The sequence below is a fragment of the Camelus dromedarius genome, chromosome 1, assembly GCF_036321535.1.
Source record: "Camelus dromedarius isolate mCamDro1 chromosome 1, mCamDro1.pat, whole genome shotgun sequence".
Lineage (NCBI taxonomy): Eukaryota > Metazoa > Chordata > Mammalia > Artiodactyla > Camelidae > Camelus > Camelus dromedarius.
The window spans coordinates 119,210,564-119,231,863 of record NC_087436.1 but is presented as its reverse complement, the minus strand read 5'-3'; the positions used below and the strand labels follow the sequence as shown (position 1 = coordinate 119,231,863).

General features: G+C 53.9%; 1 protein-coding gene across 1 annotated transcript in view; it reads right to left on the bottom strand.

Moving 5' to 3' along the window:
* Positions 1-8,703: 8,703 nt before the first annotated feature.
* LOC116148438 (epididymis-specific alpha-mannosidase-like) overlaps positions 8,704-21,300 on the bottom strand; it is a 35,024-nt gene continuing 22,427 nt past the window's right edge. The window contains 9 exon segments of the mRNA XM_064490042.1: positions 8,704-8,916; positions 10,119-10,239; positions 11,740-11,852; positions 13,436-13,573; positions 16,154-16,346; positions 16,424-16,534; positions 17,690-17,942; positions 19,052-19,243; positions 20,271-20,545. Coding sequence (XP_064346112.1) covers positions 8,819-8,916; positions 10,119-10,239; positions 11,740-11,852; positions 13,436-13,573; positions 16,154-16,346; positions 16,424-16,534; positions 17,690-17,942; positions 19,052-19,243; positions 20,271-20,545 — 1,494 coding nt within the window. The 3' untranslated portion in view covers positions 8,704-8,818.

Sequence of the window (21,300 nt, the reverse complement as noted above, 5' to 3'; positions counted from 1 at the left end):
TTAGGTAACTTCCCACTTCAAGGCCTTTGCATTTCTGTTTCCTTTGCTTGAAACGCTCTTCTCCCAGGTGTAAACGTGAAGCTCTGCTCTGGCCTTCTTAAGATCTTTGATCATTTGCAGAATCAATGAAACTCAAGCTTGTTCATATTTTCTGTAACCCTGTTAAATTGTTGTCTGCTTGACCTGTCCATTATCTCATTATGCTGATAATTTTGTTAACTTTTCCTGTAATTGTCACTTTTTTTGCACACACATATAACATACATTGGTAACTATTTTATTCGGTGCACAGGAGTTACATACTTTATATATATACACACACACACACACGCATAATACATATATATATATATATTCTAAACTTTTTATCACTCAGAGTTTCAGTAAGCTTTATTTGGTTCTTTTTATCATGTCTGCCTGGCTGACTTTTTGTTTTACTAAGGTAATATTTTTCATAAATTCTCATTGCACCTTTTTTTTTCACATTTAAATTCTCTGGAATTGTGCTGCATCTTTCAGTTGCCATGACATAAAACATTGATTCATACTTTAATTGTAGTGTAGTCTCATTCTTAGCATTACCTAAAACAACAGCAAATCTTAAAATTGATAGCTGCTTAGATTTGACAAAATCCCATATTATTTCAAAATTTTCCTGTTGCTTTGCTGCTTGCTCAGTTACCTAATTTTCTTGCATAGTATCATCTTGGACCTTCCTCTAGGAGAGGATGTTCTCAACTGCAGGTAATTTTATTCCCTAGGGTATATATTTGGCGATGTCTGGAGGCATTCTTCTTGTCACAGCTTGGAGGGGAAGGTTGCTACTGGCATTGTAGTGAGTAGAGGCCAGGAATGTTGCTAACATTGCCTGGTTAATTTGGATAGTATTTTGTTCCTTACTTTTTTTCCCCTTCAATTACCTTCCATTTCTTTAAATATTTCATAAATAGTCGTTTTATACTTTGTCTGATAATTCTAATATCATTTGCTTTTCGCTTTTGCTGATTCACTCATGATGCTTTGTTCCCTTTGTGTGTGTGTGTGTGTGTGTGTGTGTGTGTGTGTGTGTATAATGTTTGGCCAAACTTAATTTGAGGGAACCCTAGCAGGCTTGGTTGAGAAAGCTTCTCCAGCAGGGATTTGTGGTTGTTTCTGTGTGGCTCAAACCCCCTGACCAGGTTGAGAGCAATTTCATACTTATAGAGTCAAAGAATTTAAAAAAAAATTTTGAATTTGTATTTTTATTAATTTTGAGACAGGCTGGGCCCTGGGACCTTGGACCCTGGGCTGCAATGCTTGCACCAGGATCGGGCACCAGAATACAAAGAAACTGTATGGGAATAAAAATAACTGTATAAGTATAAGCACAATTGGGGCAAGTTATGAACAAGATACAAAAAGACCAAAATCCCAGCTGCCAGTCTGAGGTGATCCTCTGGCCCAACCCCTGGATCCATCCCTACCCTCACCCCATGTAAGAGACCAGCCCCTCCCCCTCAGGGAGCTAGCAAGACAACCTGTTACTTGTTTTCCCTCCCTCACGGTCAGTGACAGTTTTTTTTTTCCCCTACCAGAAACCATAGCCAGAATACACAGACTAGATTCCTTTTGGTACCTTTGCACAGGTTAGAACATTTTCAGTGACAGGGTAGGCAGAGCCTATCCAAGACCTAGTCTCCCATCCTTTGTGTTTCTTCTACTTGTAGCTCTGGTTTTGACCTTTGTTCACCTATCTGGTTTTAGTATTCAGTTCCCTCCTAGCCCCCCTTAGGGACTTCACTTGCATTCTTGCAAGCTCTGCAATGTATTTGTTTATTTATTCATTTATTAACTTAAAAATAGATTTACAATGTTGTGTTAGTTTCAGGTGTACAGCAAAGTGATTCAGTTATACATATACATATATATATTTTTCATATTCTTTTCTATTATAGGTTATTACAAGATATTGAATATAGTTCCCTGTGCTACACAGTAGGTCCTTGTTATTTATCTATTTTATATACAGTAGTTAGTATCTGCGAATCCCGAACTACCAATTTATCCCTCAACCTCCCTTTCCCCCCAGGTAACCATAAGTTTGTTTTCTATGTCTGTGAGTCCATTTCTGTTTTGTAAATAAGTTCATTTGTGTCTTTTTTTTTTTTTTGGATTCCACATATAAGTGATACATGATATTTTCCTTTCTCTTTCTGGGTTACTTCACTTAGAATGGCAATCTCCAGGTCCATCCATGTTTCTGCAAATGGAATTACTTTCTTCTTGTTTTTAATGGCTAAGTAGTACATATATACCTCAACTTCTTTATCAAATCATCTGCTGATGGACATTCAGGTTGCTTTCACGTCTTGGCTATTGTAAATAGTGTGGTTATGAACATTGGGGTGCATTTATCTCTTCTAATTAGTTTCCTCCAAATATATGCCCAGAAGTGGGATTCCTGGATCATATGGTAAGTCTATAAGTTGTCTTTTCATTTTGTTTATGGTTTCCTTTGCTCTGCAAAAGCTTATAAGTTTAACTAGTTCCCATCTGTTTATCTTTGCTTTTATTTCTATTGCCTTGGTAGACTGACCTAAGAAAATATTGTTACGATTTCTGTCAGAGAATTTTTTGCCTGTGTTCTCTTGTAGGAGTTTTATGGTGTCATGTCTTACACATCTAAGTCTTTAAGCCATTTTTCAGTTTAGTTTTGTTTATGGTATGAGAGAGTATTCTAACTTCATTGATTTACATGCAGCTGTCCAACTTTCCCAACACCACGTGCTGAAGAGACTGTCTTTTCTCCACTCTATATTCTTGCTTCCTTCATCAAAGACTAATTGACCATAGGTGTATGGGTTTATTTTGGGGCTCTCTATTCTGTTCTGTTGATCCGTATGTCTGGTTTTGTGCTAATACCATGTTGTTTTGATCACTATAGTTTTGTAGTATTGTCTGAAGTCTGGGAGTGTTATGCCTCCAGCTTCATTCTGTTTTCTTCAGTATTGCTTTGGCAATTCTGGGTCTTTTGTGAGTCCATATAAATTTTAGGATTATTTGTTCTAGTTCTGTGAAAAATGTGCTGGGTAATTTGATAGGGATCGCAGTAAATCTGTAGACTGCTTTGGGTAGTGTGGCCATTTTAACAATGTTAATTCTTCCAATCCCAGGGCATGGAATATCTTTCCATTTCTTTAAATCATCTTTAATTTCCTTAATCAAAATTTTATAGTTCTCCACGTATAAGTCTTTCACTTCCTTGGCCAGGTTTACTCTTAAGTATTTTTTTTTTTTCCTGATGAAATTTTAAAGGGATTGGTTTTTCTTTTTTTACTTTTTTCCTGATATTTAATTGTTAGTGTAAAGAAATGCAACAGATTTCTATATGTTAATCTTATATCCTGCCAATTTGGTGAAGGAACCTGGGTCTACTGTAGAAGTTTCCGCTGCTGGTACATGTGGAGGGAGGAGTGCAATGCAGCCAGCCACAGCTGCCTTCTCCGCTAGCCCAGAGGGCATTGCTTGGCATCACTGTCAGTGTACTCTTGCAGGGGGAGGGGCGGGATCCAGACCTAGCAGTCTTCTTAGCTGGCTCGTGAAGAGGCACAACTGCTGGCGAGTGGCTTCTGGGCAGAGGCAGGGCTGAAAACTGAACCCATTCCCAGACGCTGCGCCACTTTGAAAGTGGGGCTGAGATCTGAGCCCAGGCCCAGGTGGCTGTGACACATTTGCTCTGCTGGTGCCTTTGTTGAATCGGCGTCTCTAGGACATACAAGCTGAGTACTGGTGTGTGGCAGGGGTGGGTATGGCATTAACACTGGGTGTGCTTGTGCAAAGGTGGGGCTGGAGCCTGGGTAGACCACTGTGGATCCAGTGCCTGACAGGACGCAGACAGCAGTGGACCCTGGTGTCTGACGCTGGTGGATCTGCACTGGTGGCTTTGTGGGTGTGGAGCCTGGAGGACACCAGGGCGGGTTGCCAGCATTCCTGCAGCTTGAGGTGGGGACAAGGGCAGCATCAACAAGTGTATTTTGTAAGCCTGCACAAAGAGTGATAGGCGACACCACAAAGGACACCTCCCTGTGGACATCAGCTGTGGAAGAATGCTCAGAGGCTCCTCTCCCAGCAGAAGCAGCCCAGTCCTGCCTACCTCACAAGGCAGCTCAGAAATGGATCTGGGGGCCTCTATTCCAACAACAGAGGAGCAGACCCAGCTCCTGACAGGGCTGTGATAGCCACAGAGCAGAGAGGAGGCCCCACTCAACATCCAGGGCAGACTCTGGTCACCACAGCACTGATCACCCCCCAATCAATGCGATAACAACCAGCACACATGGAGGAAAGAAGTGACAACCGTCCATACTAAAAACAGCCCTCCCAACAAGAGCAGACACACACAGTCTACACAGACATGCTCCCCTGTGAAAACAGCCCTTCAAGAGCACAGGGATAACTTACTTCTCAACTCAGCGTCAGAGAGAGATATAAGAAAATGAAGAAGCGGAGGAACCACCCCCAAGTAAAGGAACAAGAGAAACCCCCTGAAAGTGCGAACAGTGGGACAGACCTCTGCAGTCTGCTGGAACCTGAGTGCAAAAAGGAACGGATAAAAGCACTAAAGGAAATAAGAGAGGCTGCAGATAGAAATGGAGAATAGGAAGCAGAAACTGTAAGAGGAGCCAATTAAAATCAGAAAACTCAACTGCTGAGATAGAAGCTGAGCTAAAGGCAATCAATAGCAAACCAAACAATGCGGAGGAACGAGTGAGCCATTTGGAAGACACAGTAACGGAAGTCACTCAGTCAGAACAGGAGTCCGAAAAACAAATGAAAAAAAAGATGAAAGCAATATAAGGGACCTTTGGGATAATATGAAGCATGCCAATTTATGCATAATAGGGGTCCCAGAGGAGAAGAAAGAGAAAAGGGTATTGAAAACATATTTGAAGAAATTATGACTGAAAAATTCCCCAACACAAAGAAGGAAACAGATATCAAAATACAGGAAGCATAGAGGGTCTCAAACAAGAAGAACCCAAACAGACTTCCACGAAGACATATTATAATTAACATGGTCAAAGTTAAAGGTAAAGAAAAGATGCTAAAGGCAGCAAGAGAAAAACACAGTTAGTTACAAGGGAACCCCCAGAAAGCTCTCAGCTGGTTTCTCTACAGAAACATTGCTGGCCAGAAGGGAGTGGCAAGATATATCTGAAGTCCTGAGAGAGAAAAGCCTCAGATACTCTACCCAGCGAGGCTATCACTTAGAATAGAAGGAGAGAGAGACGGTTTCTCAGGCAAGCAAAGCTAAAAGAAGGCAGCAGTACTAAACCTATCCTAAAGGAAATCTTGAAAGATCTTCTCTAAATAGAAAAGAAACAGGACTCTGTAGAAAAGAGAAAATCACAATGGGAAATGCGATAACTACCACGGACAGCAAAAGAATTAAGCGTGAGTATGTGAAAGAGGGTGGCCAATCGTACAGTGTTGGAGAGGGGAGCAAGAAAATGTAGGTTTGTTGGTTTGTTTGTTTGTTTTAGGATGTGTTTGAGCCTATATGATTACCAGCCTAAAGTAAATACATATAGTAATGGGTTAAACATACTTGAAAAACAGGGTAACGACAATTCAAAAGCATACAATAGAGTCACAAAAATCAGAAAGAAAAATCAAACTAATACAAAGAAAATTATCAAAACACCCTTGTTCCCGTATCAGCTTTTATTCCCCTAAACACCCAGCTCCCTCGTTTCCCTGCAGGATTCCAGATGACCATGCATGAGAGCAATTTGCCCCCACCACAGGGCTGTTGCTCCGCTCACCCAGAGGTGCCTGAAGGGTGTGCACCATCAGGACCTCGGGTTAGTAGTCACTGGGGGTGGGGCCCTGCCACATCCTGGGACTCAGTGCAGATGAAGCTTCCATTTCTCCCTGGTCACACAGAACCTTGAGACCAGGCTCTGGGGGGCCCTCCTGGGGACAATGGGGCCAGGGTGAGGGGCCGCAATATCAGAGGCCCTCCTGGGCTCACAGCACCCTTTCCAACGGATGGTCAGTCCAAGGCCATGGCCCTGGAAGGGGGGTCAGATGGGGCCAGGGGGACCCCCACCTTCCTATCCTCACTCTTCTACTGAAGGAAAGTCACAGAGCCCCTTTGTCACTGCGGCTGCAGCGCATCTACTGAATGGTGACCAAGGACCAGGCATGTCCGGACACGGCTCTGCCTGGGAGCCCAGCAGTTTCTCCTCTGTGAAGCTCACACCTGCTGGGAGGGCACAGACAGGACATGGGTGGACAGGTAACCCCCCTACATACTGACGAGTGCTCGGAGGGCTTGGAGAAGGAGAAAGCCTGGCTGGGGGTGGTGGGGAGGGGGGAGCAGAGAGGGACTGGTGGGCAGGGCTGACACCCTGCTTAGAGTGGACAGAGGAGGAAGGGACCTTTGGGCAGAGACCTGAATGGAACTAGGGAGGGAGCCGGGCAGCACTGGGGTAGGAGCTTTGCAGGCAGAGGGAATGGCAGGTGCAAAGGCCCTGAGGTGGGGCTGTGGTTGGTGCATTAGAGGAACCACAAGACTGATGTGGCTGAAGCAGAGGAGGAGGGGAGACAGCAGTCTGGGGAGCGGCGAGCAGAGCCCACAGGGAGCAGAGGAAGACTCTGGATTGTCCTCGTGGAGTCAAGAACCCTGACCTCGCACGCTGGTTGCTGGGGGATTGGAGACCCCAGGTGTCAAGCACTCAGGACGGAGCCCAGCACATCCAGGAACGACAGTGACGGTTCGGGGGGAAGGGCCCTGAACGGAGCTCCTGTTTGCAGGGGACAGTGGAGGTTCTGCCGCTCCTTCGTCACGTGAGGCTTTGCGACAGCAAAGCTGACAACGCCGAGAGCCCTCCGCAGGCCCCCGCTCCCGCCCCAGGGCCTGTGCCGGGAGAGGTTAAACACGGGACAGAACCCGGCCCGGACCCTCCCTGGGCTGTTCCCAACACGGCCCGAGGAGGGCCCCCTGGGGGCCCGGAAGAGGCAGCGGGCCGACAGCGCAGAGGCTTCTCGCCGCCCCCCTCGCGCCCGGCTGGCGGCCCAGAGCCGGGGCGGCGCGCGCCTCTCGCGCAGGCGCACCGGAGGCCCCGTCTCCGGGCCCGGCGGGCCGAGGCCGAGCGGGGCCCCTCCCTCGGGCCGGGCCGCCCCTCCCGGGCCCCGCGGCCCCGCACGGCCGGCGCGGGGCTGCGCCGAGGGGCGCGTGCCGGCGCCCCCCTGCAGCGCGCACGCCCCAGACGCGCCGCGGGCCTTCGAGGCGCCACGCTGCTGCCCTCTGCCGGCTGCCGGCGTCACCCCGGACGCGCCCCGGTCACCTGCTCCCGGCCGTCGGCGGAATTCCTCTGAGACGGAGTTCGTCCTCGCCGCGAGCGCGGTTGGCCTTTCCGCAGCCACAGCCCGGCCTGCCCGACACGGCAGCCGGGCCCCGGGCACCCCCGGGCGGCGAAGGCCTCCGCCCCTGCGGCCCGGCTCCCCGCGCCCCGTGTCCCCGGTCGCCCGTGGCCTGCTCCCATCTGCACGCCCAGGACCTTCCCTGCCCGCAGCTCCAGAGCAGCTCCCACTGGCCGGACCAGAGAAGGACTCTGCTGTCCGGTGGTCACAGGCCACCCTCTCCCAGGAGGTCGAGTCCTTCCAAGTCTGTCCTTCCCTCAGGACATCCCTCAGCCCTGGGGACCATACGACCTCCTTGCATCTCATAGTTGACTCTCCCAGAATATTTGCCACTGAGATGTAATCACACACCATCAAACTCATACTTTCCAAGTACACAGTTCAGCGGGTTTTGGTGCATTCACAAAACCGTGCCACCCTCAGCACTATCTAATTCTCCAACAATCACACCACCCCGCAAAGACACCCCAGACCTGCCAGGAGTCACACCTGTTCTGTCCTCCCCCGGCCCCCGGGAACTAGGACTCTATTTTCAACCTGCGTGGATTTGCCTCTTCTGGACACTTCATGGAAATGGAATGGCACAGCATGTGGCCTTTCGTGTCTGGCTTCCTTCACTTATATAATGTTTGTAGTGGCCTTTGTTCTTTTTTATGGCTGAGTAATATTCCACTGTGTAGATATGGCATGTTTTGTGTATTTAGGTATCTGATGGACACTTGAGTTGTGTCCACCTTTGATGAATGTGAAGAATGTGCCTGTGAACGTGCAGTAATATTTCCTGGAGAGTATATATTCCCAGTCCTTTGGACGTACATCTGGGAGTGGAACATACACATTTCTTGTTGTTAATAATTCTTATAAATGGTGTCCCATTTCATGTGCTATGCGGTTTCCTTTCATCTCCTGGTGGCCTGAGCTAGGAGGTGGCAGGTGTCCCCCTGGGGCAGGGGAGGAGTCTGGGGTGGACAGCTCCCTCCCCCGTCCAGTGGGCACAGCCACACCCTTCAGGGGTGTCATCAGCCTGGGATGAGCCTGTGAAGGCCCCCTGCACGCAGCAGGGCCACAGTCATCACTGGTGACCTTGGTGAGACCCAGCGAAGCCTGCAGGCAGATGCATTTTGGTAACCCTGTATTTCCTCTGCCTCTGGGAGAACCTCCTGTCTTTGACTTTGGGAAATGAACAAGGAACGTGAGCCTGTGTGAAGCTCTCACACATGAGAGGAGAGGAGAGGGAGGGCTGGCTCTGGGGGGCAGGGGAAGAAACAGGTCCTCAATGCAATGTTTATTGAAGAGATCAGAACACCCCAGTTCCATCCATGTCCTGCCGCAGGCCTGCCAGATGGGCAGTGACCCCTCACCCCTCCACGCTGCGTCCTCTGCATCCTGAGGCCACACATCCGCCAAGGGCTCATTGCTTTCGAAAGTGAATGAAGAAGGTCCGGATTTCCTTCGGGTGGATGGTGATGGTGGGGCATCCGGGGGTTGGCGAAGGGTGGCTGGAGCCTCCTGGGGGAGCAGAGGTGGTCTGTCCAGCACCGTCCTTGGAGCCACCTGCTTCCCCAGGTCACCTCCTCCCTGCACCCCCCTCACAACACCGCCCCTGCCCGCATTCTCGCGGTTTCTATGGTGATCAGGGCCGTCGGCTGCCCCTTCCTGACAGGGCTGCACTGCCAGCAGGCTTCTTTCATTTCTGCCCTCTGCAGAGCGCCCCACCACAGGGAAGGCGGATCCAGCTGGTCCTGCCCCACTTGGCCTCATATCCCCTGGGGTGTGGCACTCAATGCCTGAGAGCGTTCTCACTGAGGCCATGGAGGGGGAACTGCCCTTTATCTCACTGGGCTCTGCTGAAGTCACATCCTGGGGCTCAGGCTTCTCCCTTGGGATGCATCTTATCCATCCATTCATTCACCCGTGCTTCCATCCATCCATCCATCCATCTATCCTCCCATCCACTCACTCATCATCCACTCATCATCCACTCATCCGTGTATCCAGCATACACCTCGCTCCATCATTGCCTCCCTCGCTCGATGACTCCCTCTTTTTTCCATCCTTCCTTCCTTCTGCTCTTTTTCTTCAACACCTATCCATCTTTCCATCCACCCATCTATCCCAAATTGACTAAGTGTCTACCTATGTGCCCAGACCATGCTGTGTGCAGTACACAAAAGGTGATATGGGTCAGAGCAAACTCAGCGGGAACAGAGAGCAGAGGAGGCACCTGACCCAGCCCTGGACCTCGGGGAGCTCGACTAGAAGCTGGCCAGGATGAAGGGGACAACGCTGTCCAGGCAGAGGGAGCGGCACAGGCACAGATTGGGAGGCAAGAAGCAGCCAGTGGTTTTCAAGGGGTAACTGTGGGGTGTGCAGTGTGAGCTCAGCATGGCAGGTGCCCCCTGGGGATGTGCTGGTAAGTTTGGGGCTCACCCAAGGCACAGGCAGGGGTATGGTCTTGGAGACACACACACACACACACACACACCCCACCTGTGTGGACTCCTGGCAGGTGGAGGCTGACCTGAAGCCTTCCTTAACCTGATGTGGTGCATTCAGAAAGGCTGAGACTCAGAGCAGGAGGGCAGCCTGTTCAAGGTCACATGGGTCTTAAGGAGCAGAGTGGGATCTGAGCCAAGCCTGTCCAGTTCCTGATCCTGGCTGAAGGGCGGGCTGGGAATCCCGGGTGGAGCCTGAACCAGGGGCGCCCAAACCTCTGCGGAGGGGACGATCCTGGGTCCTCCACGTCCAGCGGTGCAGCGTGCTCACGTCCCAGGTCCCAGTGAGCGAGCGCTCCTCCACCGCCAGCACGGAGCCCAGCCCCCGCAGCACGGACTGTGGGAGGGGTGAGCTACCCGAGGCCCCAGCTCTGAGCAGAGAACAAAACAGAAGCAAGGGCGGGCGCACCGTGGCCCAGGGCACAGCATCTCCTGCACTTCGTTCCTGAAGCAAATCTCCAGGGACAGGATGGGCAGCCCCATTTTACAGAAGAGGGAACTGAGGCCGGGGAGTAGCGTGCGTCCCCATGTGCCCAGCTGGATGAGCAGGCCCAGGGGACGGCAGGAACCTGACCTTCCCCCAACATCGGTCCCTCCTCCCAGCGTTGCTCAGCTGGCGCCCTGCATGGACCCAGGATGGAGCCAGTCCTGGTTTCCATCCCCTCTTCCCCAGTAAGCACCGACCCAGCCCCCCCGTGCAGAGGGGAGGGGGGCCGCCATTCTGGCCACTGTAAGGAAAGGACAGTCTGCGGACCGGAGGGCTGGGATTGTCTGCAGGAGCTTCCCTGTGCTGGTGGGAGAAGGCATGGAGGGCGAGGCTCTGTGTGCTGCTCCCATCCCCCCTTCTGCCTTTACATCTGCTTCTGCGACCAAGTGGTGACAACAGAAGAAATAAAGCCAGTGCACGGATGAAGGCCAGGTGGGAAGATGAAGGTCACCTGGGCAGCAGGTCCGTGACGACAGAGGGAAGGACCCTGGGGAGGAAAGAGGCCGTCCACCCGCCTGCATGGAGGCGAGAGCTGTGAAAGGGGGCGATGGGAAGGCGTCGCAACGGCAGCTCCGGGTGGGTTACTGGGGTCCTTCCAGAGTCCGTGGAGGACACAGGTACCAATGGGGCCAGAGCCACAACACAGAGATTTACAGAAATTCTCTGTGAGCAGGAGATGAGTAACGAGCCCACAGCCCCACAGAGAAGCAAACTGGGGAGAAAGCAGGCATCTCCTCACAGCTTCTGAGGAAAGAAGGCGGTCAGTCCGGGCAGCAGGCGCCTCACCTGTTAGTGGGGGTCAGAGGGGAGTGAGGACGGAGGTCGGGGTCCGGGGACACAAATCCACCAGCCTCCTAGGTGTGAGGCCCCTGTGTGCACGTGAGCACCCCAGGGCCTCTCAGCAGCCCTGCAGGCAGAGACTCTGCCCTCCCCATTCAGAGGTGGGGAGTCTTAGGCCCAGAGCCCAGGGGGCCCGCGCTGCTCAGCAGAGTCTCCTTGACCCACACCCTGGACTCTGTGACTGATCACCATCTAGGAAGTCTGTGTGAAAATCTACTGTGTTTTCTGATCACACAAGTAACATCTGTGTTGTGTAAAAACATTTACCACAAGAATAAATGTGAAACAACCAAAATGCAGGCATGTTGTCATAACTGACAGCCCAGAAGTCCTCAAAGAAGGAGGGGTGGCGCCCCCCTGTCCCCCGGAGACTGACCCTCCCTCCTTTGTGCCCAGGGGCATCCGAGTCAGGACGGTCGCACTTGGGTTTGTCTCCCTGTGTGCATCTGCTGGGGGGCAGGGGGCTGATTCAGTGACCTGAGGGCGGGACGCAAGGTGGGGGCAGGTTACCTGCAGGTTCACCGTCACAGGCTGAGACAGGACCGGGTGCTCCCCCACCTCATACAGGTGGTGGAGCCGCAGCAGGACACGGCGGAGGTCAGCCTTGGCCTTTCGTGGATGGCCTTAGGGACACAGGAAGGTGGCAGTGAGGACCCCTGTCTGTGCCTGGTACCTTACACACTCACCTCAACTTCACATCTTCAACCGCCCTGGGAGGCAGCTGACATGGCCCCCACTTGACAGACAAGGATTCGAGGCTCAGAGAGGGGCAGACACTTGCTCAAGGCCACACAGCTGCTGAGCAACAGAAGGAGGGAGGGAGGATTCCAGCCCAGGTCCAGCTGACTGTAGTGCCTCCCACCACCCACACAGGGGCCAATTCTGACGTTTGGAAAGTCTTGGTCCTCATTCAGCTTTGTGGCCATCACTGAGCCTGTCCTCAATCTTCCAGTTCTCTGGAATATTGTATTTCGTTCTCTGTGAAGGGTGGAGTGGCCACATAACTCTGAGGCCAACACAGTGTGAGCAGAGGTGATGCCTCATGTCCCACGGAAGCTTTTTCCTGCCTCAGTGACTGAGGAAGCTTGTGTTACAACACAGCCTCCACCTGCCAGGTCCCTGGTGACCAGGTGAGAAGGGCGTTCCTGCTGATGCCCAGTGGACACGTGGCGTGGGGGTGAAATGATGGTTCTAGTAGGACAGCGAGAGTTCGGAATTTTGTTACTGAAGCAAAAAACTTTGTAAAATCTCTTCCCTATGTTCTTAGTGCTGTGGTTAAGAACTGATGATGATGACGCTGGTGATAACGATGAAGACAAGGAGAAGGACGGTGCTGATGACACGATGAAGGTGACGGTGATGACGGTAGCCTGCGTCATAAGGTGGTTAGTAGCATATGAGGACCAGGGGAGCCTCACTGCATCTTTGGATGCAGCTGTCGCTCGGTCCCTCACTCACTTCTGTCCGGAAGGAAGCACTGGTCCAGCCCAGCCCCCTTTTCCTCTTCTTTGGTAGAAGCTGCGTCCAGTGCAAGTGTTCTCAGTGGGCTTGGCATCGCACACAGGTAGGTAGGGAAGGCTCTGTTATTGCAGGAGAGGCCCTCTGCCCCTCGTCTTCTGTGACAGGCCGGGGGAGTGGGGATGTTATAAGTCCGTGTTAGGCAGCCACGTGGCTGTAGGTTGCAGCCACTGTTTCTAATATCCAGAGTACCAGATACAAAGGTAAAATTTGGTCTCTGCCTCTTCCTTTTCCCCTTTTTCCTAGTTCTGCACACACTTACTTTGGGGTGTGCCAGCCCTGGGTGGGTCTCTGGGAACAGGATAGTGGCTGAGGCACAATCAGCCCTGCTAGGGAGGTGCTCAGGTGTATAGTGGCAGATCAGGTGCCGCAGGGGCTTCGGCAATATAACAAGTTGGTTCCTGGCAGGTGTTTCTTCCCCCAGGGAGCCCTCCTTGAGGCCCTGCTGGGGGCTTCCCTCTGCACACTGTCACTGCTGTCTGGATGGCATCCAGGTCCACCTTGTCCCAGGCGTCCTGAGTGACCTGCCTCTCTGTGGGCCTCGTTCTCCCCATTGGCAGATAAGAGAACCAGGGTATATAGAGTCTGGACAGCTCTGAGGAGAGCTCCTTTGTCTGGTGATGGGCTTGGGGGTCTGGTTGATATGGGGAGAGTGGAGTGAATCTGGACACATGAACACCTGCCTCACCTTTCCGGAGATTCCACAGGTGCTCTGTGTGGTTGGAGCTGTAGTTCCAGCCGGGGATGCTGAGGGTCTGCAGGTGGAGACTTGGGGGCAGAGTCACAGCCTCTTGCTGCTGGGGGCCTGGGCCATCCTGGGCAGTCTCTGCAAGGCAGATGGATGACAAGGGGAGGGCTGAGACCAAACTCCTCCTTCTGGCATTCAGAGTTCTCTAAGTCCCCCATTCCAGCCAGTCTCCCAGCCCTCCCACCTGTAGCCCACACCCCAGTCAGCCTCAAGCATCTGCTGGTGCAAATGCCCTAAACAGCCTTGGCTCTCTTGTCCAGTCATTTCAAATTACAGATGGGGAAACTAAGACCCAGAGAGGGGACTGTTTCTTCCAGACCACACAGGAAGTCCATTTGGAGCCCTGTTTCTGTCCAGTGTTGGAAGCCATCTCCCCTTGCTGGTCATCCATCGGTGTCTCTGCTCAGAAGGACCTCAGCCCTCCTCCTCCTTCCAGGAAACGGTCTGTTCACCTCTGCGCTCCAGCTGGAGCTGCCATCTCCTCACAATACCCCAGGCTACAGTGATTGGTCCAGACCTGTGTCACGTGATCTCGCCAGGACCAATCAGAATCTTTCCCTGGACCTCTGCTCTTGAGACCCGAGTCTGAGTCTCAGTTCTTTTTGGGTGGAGGGGACACATGTGGCCCCAGAGCTGTTCACAGCCACGTCCCTCTAGGAGGAGGAGGAAGAAGGTCTGCAGACAGAGAGAAGCACAGGGGACGGAAGGAGGGAGAGGGGCCGCCGCATGGAGGGTCCAGCACCCGAGGCACAATTACATCCTCGCCCGTCTCTCGTTCTGTGGGCCTCAGAATAAAGGCTCCTTGTGGCTCAGCTTTGGTTTCTCTCATGTGCAACCAGAAGAGACCAGAGTGGGTCCTGTGGATGGAGCCGACCACAGGCTTGGAGCTTTCTCACCAGGGCAACATCCCCTCTGTGGGAAAGGCTCTCAGCTGCCAGGAAGGAAGCACTGACTGATCCAGGAGCAGCCCCCGACCCTGCTGGCCAGTCCCATCCCCTCTCCTGGGAATCTGCACCTGGGACCTGGAGGTGGCCGGGCAGGCAGCTCTTGGCAGTCCTGGGGGAGATGGACACCTGCTCTCAAGAGGCCCAGAGCTGCCCTGCCTCCCACCTGACAGGCCTCTTGTCCAGCTTCTCCTTCGACCCCATGAGCTTCCCCAGGCTCTGCCCGAGTGGCTGTCCTTCAGTTTCTTTACTGCCACACAAGAGAACATCACCTGATAGCCCTCAGAGCTGGTCCCTGATCTCCACCGGGTCTGAGGTCTCCAACTCCACCAGACCTACACAGCACCAGGCCCTCCCTTCGGCACCGCTCCCTCTCCACCCTGAACCCGGACCTGGGTGAGCCTGTCTCCCCAACGGACAGCCCCCGAGAAACCTTCAGGAGAGGGCCTGGGCCTAATGCATGTGCAACTTGCAGCATACAGCAGGCACTCCATCAATGGTGGGAAAACAAGACACCACAGCCCACCTGCTCCCTAATGCCCTGTAAGGACCGGCTCTACAACAGAAACAGTGAGAATCTTAAATCAAATCTTCATCAACACTTCTACGAGTAGAAACAGAACGCCGTTTAAGGATTACAGCCAAACCTTGGAAATACTGTGGGTTTGGGTTCAACCACCGCAATAAACCAAATGTCCCAATTAAGGCATCAATGGCTTTTGCATTTTCCAGTGCATGTGAAAATACAGTTACACTACACTGTCGTCTATTAAGTGTGGGATAGCAATGTATCTAACAGGAACAATGTTTAAAACTTAATTTAAAAAGTCTTCATTGCTAAAAATGTTACATTAACTGAACCTACAGCAAATTGCATATCTTTTGCAGTTACAACATTAAGATCACTGATCCCAGATCCCCATAACAAATCTAATACAATGAGATATTTGAAATATTGTGACACAGAGATGGGAACTGAGCAAATGTGGCTCGAGGAATGGTGCCAGTAGACTGCTCTATGCAAGGTTGCCATAACCTCCAATTTGTCACACACACACACAAAGCAGTATCTTCAAAGCTCAATAAAGGGAAGAATGTGAAGTAAGGTGCGCCTGTAGTGAGAATGAGGATCCCATATTTTACCTAAGTCTTTAAATTTTTAAGGCTTCTCCATAGCACCATCTTTAACAGAAATCATTGTTTAATGAATTTCATGGTCCACTGTGTCAGTAAATATACCACACTGGACGGATGTGCATCTATAGTAGTCGCAGTGCAAGAAATATAAAAACCTTGCAGATCAGAACATGGGTAAGAATCGCCCTCACCTGGTGACGGCATGCTTAATTTAGGTAAAACCAGTCTTTTAAATGCTGAGCCTCCGGACCCGAAGTAAGAGGTGGACTTGCATCATATTGATAAAGAGAAAGGGACGTCAGAGGGGAAAAGGGAGGCGACGCAGGGAAAAGGTGTGTGGAGGGAGGAGCTGAGTCCCAGGTGTGCGCTGACTAGCATATGACCTTGAATGAGGCGCTGAGCCTCTCTGCACCTCAGTTTGCCCATATTTCAAATGAGGGGCTGGGATCAGAGGTCCCTGAGTCCCTTCCTGCCCCGAGGTAGCCCAGATCCCTGAGGGCGCAAGCCCGTCCCCACCCCCGGCCAGGCCGGCTCCCTCTGGGCCGAGACGACACAAGCACTGAGAGGACCCCCTTACCATTCAGCTCTCTCAGCAGCACCACGGGCCTGTGCCGCAGCGCCAGCCCACTCCTCTGGCGCAGGCCGGCGGTGAGTGTGCGGGGTCCCAGCAGCAGCCAGAGCACAGGGCGGACAACGGTGGTGTCGTTCAGTGTGAGGTTGTCCCACAAGGCCCAGTCGAAGTTGTTCCAGAGCCGCCGGTGGAGCATGACCTGCAGGGAAGAGCTGTGTGACAGGCCCCGCCTCGCCCCTGCCGCGCCCCCGGGGGTCCGGAGGGGCCTCCTCCTACCTCCACCTGCCCGCTCCTCTGGCTGGAGACGCCGTGGGCCCGCTCCGACAGCAGCACGAGCCGGCTGCCTCTGTCCTGGATGAAGGCCGCCTGGGCCATGGGGTAGTAATTCTGTGGACAGAAACACTGCCAGGCTGGCTGTAGGGGCCAAGGGCCTGGTAGGACACCTGGTCTGGATCACCTCTGGCCCCCGAGCCAGCCTCCCGCACAGGCACGGTGGCTGCTCAGTGTGGTGTTGGTGGCCAGGGTTTGGGGATCTGACGTTTTAGACTGACCGACTTGGATTGAAATTCAGCTCTTCTGCTTCTTGACCATATGAGATGGGGACTCAGATGCCTAAGCCTCAGTTTCCCGATCTGTAACATGGGGTCAAACCACCCCACACAACTCCTTCAGGGGGGAATGAAGGGGTGTGTGCCAGTCCAGGCTGAGATCAGCCCTCGGCCGCTGGTTGCGAGATAGAAAAGGGCCTGTGTCCGGGCTGGAACAGTGGTCGCAGAGCCCATGCTCTTTGCTCTGTTGGGGCAAGACGTCCTGGGCTGACGGCCTTGGTCTCTCTGGAGCCTCGGCCACAGTGGGTGAGAAGCAGCCAATAGAAATGACGGGGAATGAAACTCAAGGAAGGTAGAGCAGGAAGGGGCCACAACCCCCACACGGGGTCCCCTGGAAGGAGGAGGAGCTAACGCTGATTGAGGCATAAGAGGTGCCCCGCACAGCCCTGCACCTGGATGTCCCAGCTGACCCCCAGATTTCTGAGGGGAGGTCACTTCCTTTCCCAGAAGAGCACAGAAGCCCAGGGAAGCCAGGTGACCTGCCCTTGGTCACTCTGCTGGATGCAAAGGGTCTGGGAGCTGAACTGATTTCGGAATTGAGGCTGTGTTTGCCATTTCACCAAGCGGCCTGGCAGTGGGTCTACTGAGAGGAGCCAGTGAGGGTCCAACCCCGCTCAGGCCTAGACAGGCATCATCTGCTTATCCCCAGAGTGACCCCCAGTGAGGCGCTCATCTGACAGACGAGGACCCGAGGGGCACACAGGAGACCTCAGAGACTTCCCTCACACGCGGTGGCACCAGAGCTCGGGCACAGGTCTGAACAAGCCTGGGCCTCACCCACTAACGGCACATGTCGGGCAGCGGAGGTTCAGAGAGACGCTCTAGACTCCGCTGCTGACCGTGGGCGCTCACAGGGGTCCCTCCCGCCCGCTGCAGAAGCGCCATCGGCGCTGCGTCTGCGGGCCCTGTGCCCACGGGGCGCCGCAGGGCCTACCCGGGAGACACTGTTGTTCGCGTAGTTTCTGTAGGTCCTGCGCTGCATCTGGTAGCCGTTGTTGTCCGAGTAGAGAACCCGCTGAGTGTTCAGATCGGTGCTGGTCCTCAGGATGGCCTCGCGGTTCAGCTCCAAGGGGCCCACCCGGCACTCCTGCTCTATGCGGTGGCAGAGCAGCTCCCCGCCAGAGCCCTGAGGCCCGCGGGCCAGCCGGGTGTAGATGGCGTGTGTGTGGTCAGTGTCGTTCACCTGCCTGGAGGGGAAGCAGAGTGGGTGAGTCAAGCTCTGGCAGCTTCTGGACGGCCCTGCCTTTGGACAGGAAGGAAGGGGGAGGGCACGGCCATTCAAGGAGGAACAGCAGCCAACACCAGGAGAGCGGAAGATCCCGCTCCCAGCAGGCCCCGAGGCCCAGGATGGCAGGAGACCTGACTTCCAGGAGACTCGCGCTCACCACACGCCCACTGTAGCCCGTGAACGTGGTGAATGAGTCTCCCCACGGGCGCCAGGACACTTCTGAGGCTGACAATAAAAGGTCAAAAAGTGGGTGGTGGCTCAGCTACTGCGAATCCCAGCCTCTTCCCCAAAGTAGTTGGAAAAACCCTCCCATTTGTTAGCATATAAAGTTACTGAGCCCGTAAAAACTAGCAGCCCCGCACCCCGGGGCCGCTCGCGCTCCTGAGCGAGACGCCCGCACGCTGTCTGCGGAGTGTGAGTCCACTTCTGCTTTAAACTGAGCATCCAACCCCACGCCTCACAGCCTTTCCCTTGCCTTCTGAAATAGCCCGCATTCTGTCTATGGAGTATGTAGCTTTCAGAATAAACCCACCTTTACTGAGCCGTGGCTCACCCTCGAATCTTTCCTGCTTGAAGCCTAGGACGCACACGTGGTGGGGTGTGTCCCATAGACTCAGCTGAGAGCTGGGACGTGGTCATTTTCTCGCCCCACATTTTTTCCTGTGTCACCTTCTTTCCTTCCTACCTTACTTCCCTCCCTCCCTCCTTGCTGCAGGCAGTGCAGGGCAGGCAGAGAGCCCGGGTCCCTGATAGTGCTGAGCACCAGCCAACCTGGGTGGCTCATGTCTGTGCTGTTAATGAGAACACCAGAGCTGCTCTGGTATGTAAGTCACTGCCACTATGGGTGCTGGTCCCACCTCTGGACTTAGATGCACCAAGATGACACAGCACAGCCAGGTCTGCAGAGATTCGGGGCAGTTCATCACTTCATTAAACTTTCATCGAGGAACGACCGAGTGCCAAGCACAGAACTAGGAGCTGGGCATCTGCAGCAAGGATGGACCCTCATTTCCCCAAGCACCTGCCCAGCCAGCGTCCTCTGCGCACAGCCAGAGGGGCCGACCTCACCTGTAGAAGAACTGCCGGATCTCGGTCATGAGCCGCCCCTCTACGATCTCCATCCCCACAGCTTCCCACGCTGGCTCTGCGGCACCTTTGGGCGTAAACACGTAATTATCTGAAATAAGACCGTCTTCCTCATCACCGTTCACGTGGTACTCCATGAACTCCTGGGTCACGCGTACTGTGCGGTTACTCTGCCTGCAGAGGCGGGAGAGAGAAACCAGTATGACCGTGGGGGACAATGTCTCTCGGGCATTATCCCTGTGCTGGGAACCACGCTCACAATCCCTGTATGCAGACACCAGCCTCGAACCAGGAGTGAACAAAAATACCCTCCACAGAGCCTAAGGGACAGTTTCGAGGACACTCGATGACACACATGCACCTGGTTTGTAGACAAGCCTCTAGACCATTGTCGTCCCCGCCTCCCCGCCTCGTGCTGTCTGACTGAAGGACTGGACTTCCGCTGAGCCCCGTGAGGGGAGTCCTGGTCTGTGCCTGCACAGCTGCTGACAGCTGACTGAGCTCCAGGTGACACTCCCGTCACGCCAACGCCCCCTCTCCCTCCTCTCCTGTCTCCCCCTTCCGCCTCCTTCCTCCCCTTGGCTTTCTGCCAGGGGCTCCTCCCAAGCTTCCTGTTCCTCCCAAACTCTGCTCCTGTCAGGAGGCACATGAGGAAACAGAAGTGGCTGTCTTGGAAGAGGCCGCTGAGGAGGAATGAAAACTGCCTGGGATGTGACAGGAGGATGGACGGGGCAGGGGGTGCTCCAAACACTGGGAGGCCTTTCCTGGGGGTCAGATGCCTTCTCTGCTGTCAACCAATAGCTGCTGTTGATTAAACATGTGAATAAATGGGTGGACAGACGGATGGCGGGGTGGATGGACGGGTGTGTGGATGGAAGATGGATGGGTGGATGCATGGATTTTATGTTTCTCCAAATTTAAAATAGTGGGTACCATGACTACTATATTTCCCCCAGGGAGGATCTCTCAACATTCCTTTTTCCGTGGATTCACACCTTAGAAATGAACAAGCTCAGGAAAGCCTTCCTTGCCCTAGCCTAGGCGCGCACGCCTGGACATCAGCTCGGCACTGAGGGCCTTCAGCACCAGCAGGTCCTTCCCAGGCCCCCAGGCCGGGGAGGAAATGCAGGCCCGGTGCGGGCAGGGCACGCCAGGCCCCAGGGCGCTCCTCGCCTCAGAGCCAGCGGTGGCTGCACCTCACCTCTCCCAGACGCTGTGCATCAGGTTGGTCTCCTGGTCCAGGAACACAGTGTAGCAGTCATTCTTCACAGGCACCAGGCGCCTGCCCAAGTGCCTGGCACGTCCCCTGAGCCTGCGGCCAAACTGGATGGCGCTGGTCACGGTGGCGACAGCCTCCTGGGTGTCCTCATGGGCCCTCTCGATGGGCCTGATGCTGTAGTGCTGGTAGCTGAGCCCCGGGATCGTGGTCAGCACGTGCAGGGCATGTGCGGGTGGGGTATCCTCTGACTTCTGGACCTGCACGGCCAGCGGGATGGGATGAAATGATGGACGTCAGGACTGGAAGATGCCTCAGTGTCCTTAGTAACCCGCGGCTGCACGCCCACAGGATGGAGTGCCTGCTGCCCGCTGAGGCAGCAGGGTCGTCCATCCCTGGGCTGAGCTGGGTCCCCTCCCTGCACCCTCCCTGCTCGGCAGGACCCAGGCCCAGCCTCCTCTCCCTCCTGCCCCCCTTCTGCTCTGGGGCCTGCAAACTGGCCGCCTTTCTGTCCGGCCCTCGCTGCAGTGTCCTGCCCTGAGCCTGTGCTCACACTGTCCCCTCTGCCTGCGGGGCATCCTTTTTGGAGGGAGCGCCCTTGTCTCTCATTCCTCCAACTTCCCCGTGGGGGGAGGTGTTCAGGGTTTCCCTCCTGCCCTTTCCCCACCCCCACATTGTCTGATTAAGGAAGGGGGTCGGAGGAGGACACCGAGGACCCGCAGGGGGGACCCTCACTCTCTAGAGAAAAGGTGCCTCTCTGAGCCCCTCCACCTGGCCTTTCTCTGAACTAAAGCAGCTACACTGTCCCACCGCACACCCCCCACAGCTGTGCTGAAGGCTTCCCTCCGCCACAGTTACCATCCAGTACGGGCTGTATTTTCTTATTTTGTTTCCTGCCTGGTTCCCCTGCTAGAACATGAGCCCTGAGGGCAGGCACTTTGTCTCCTTGGTTACTGAAGCTTCTCCAGCACCTAGAGTGAGGCCTGACACACAGCAGGCGCTCCAGGAACATTTA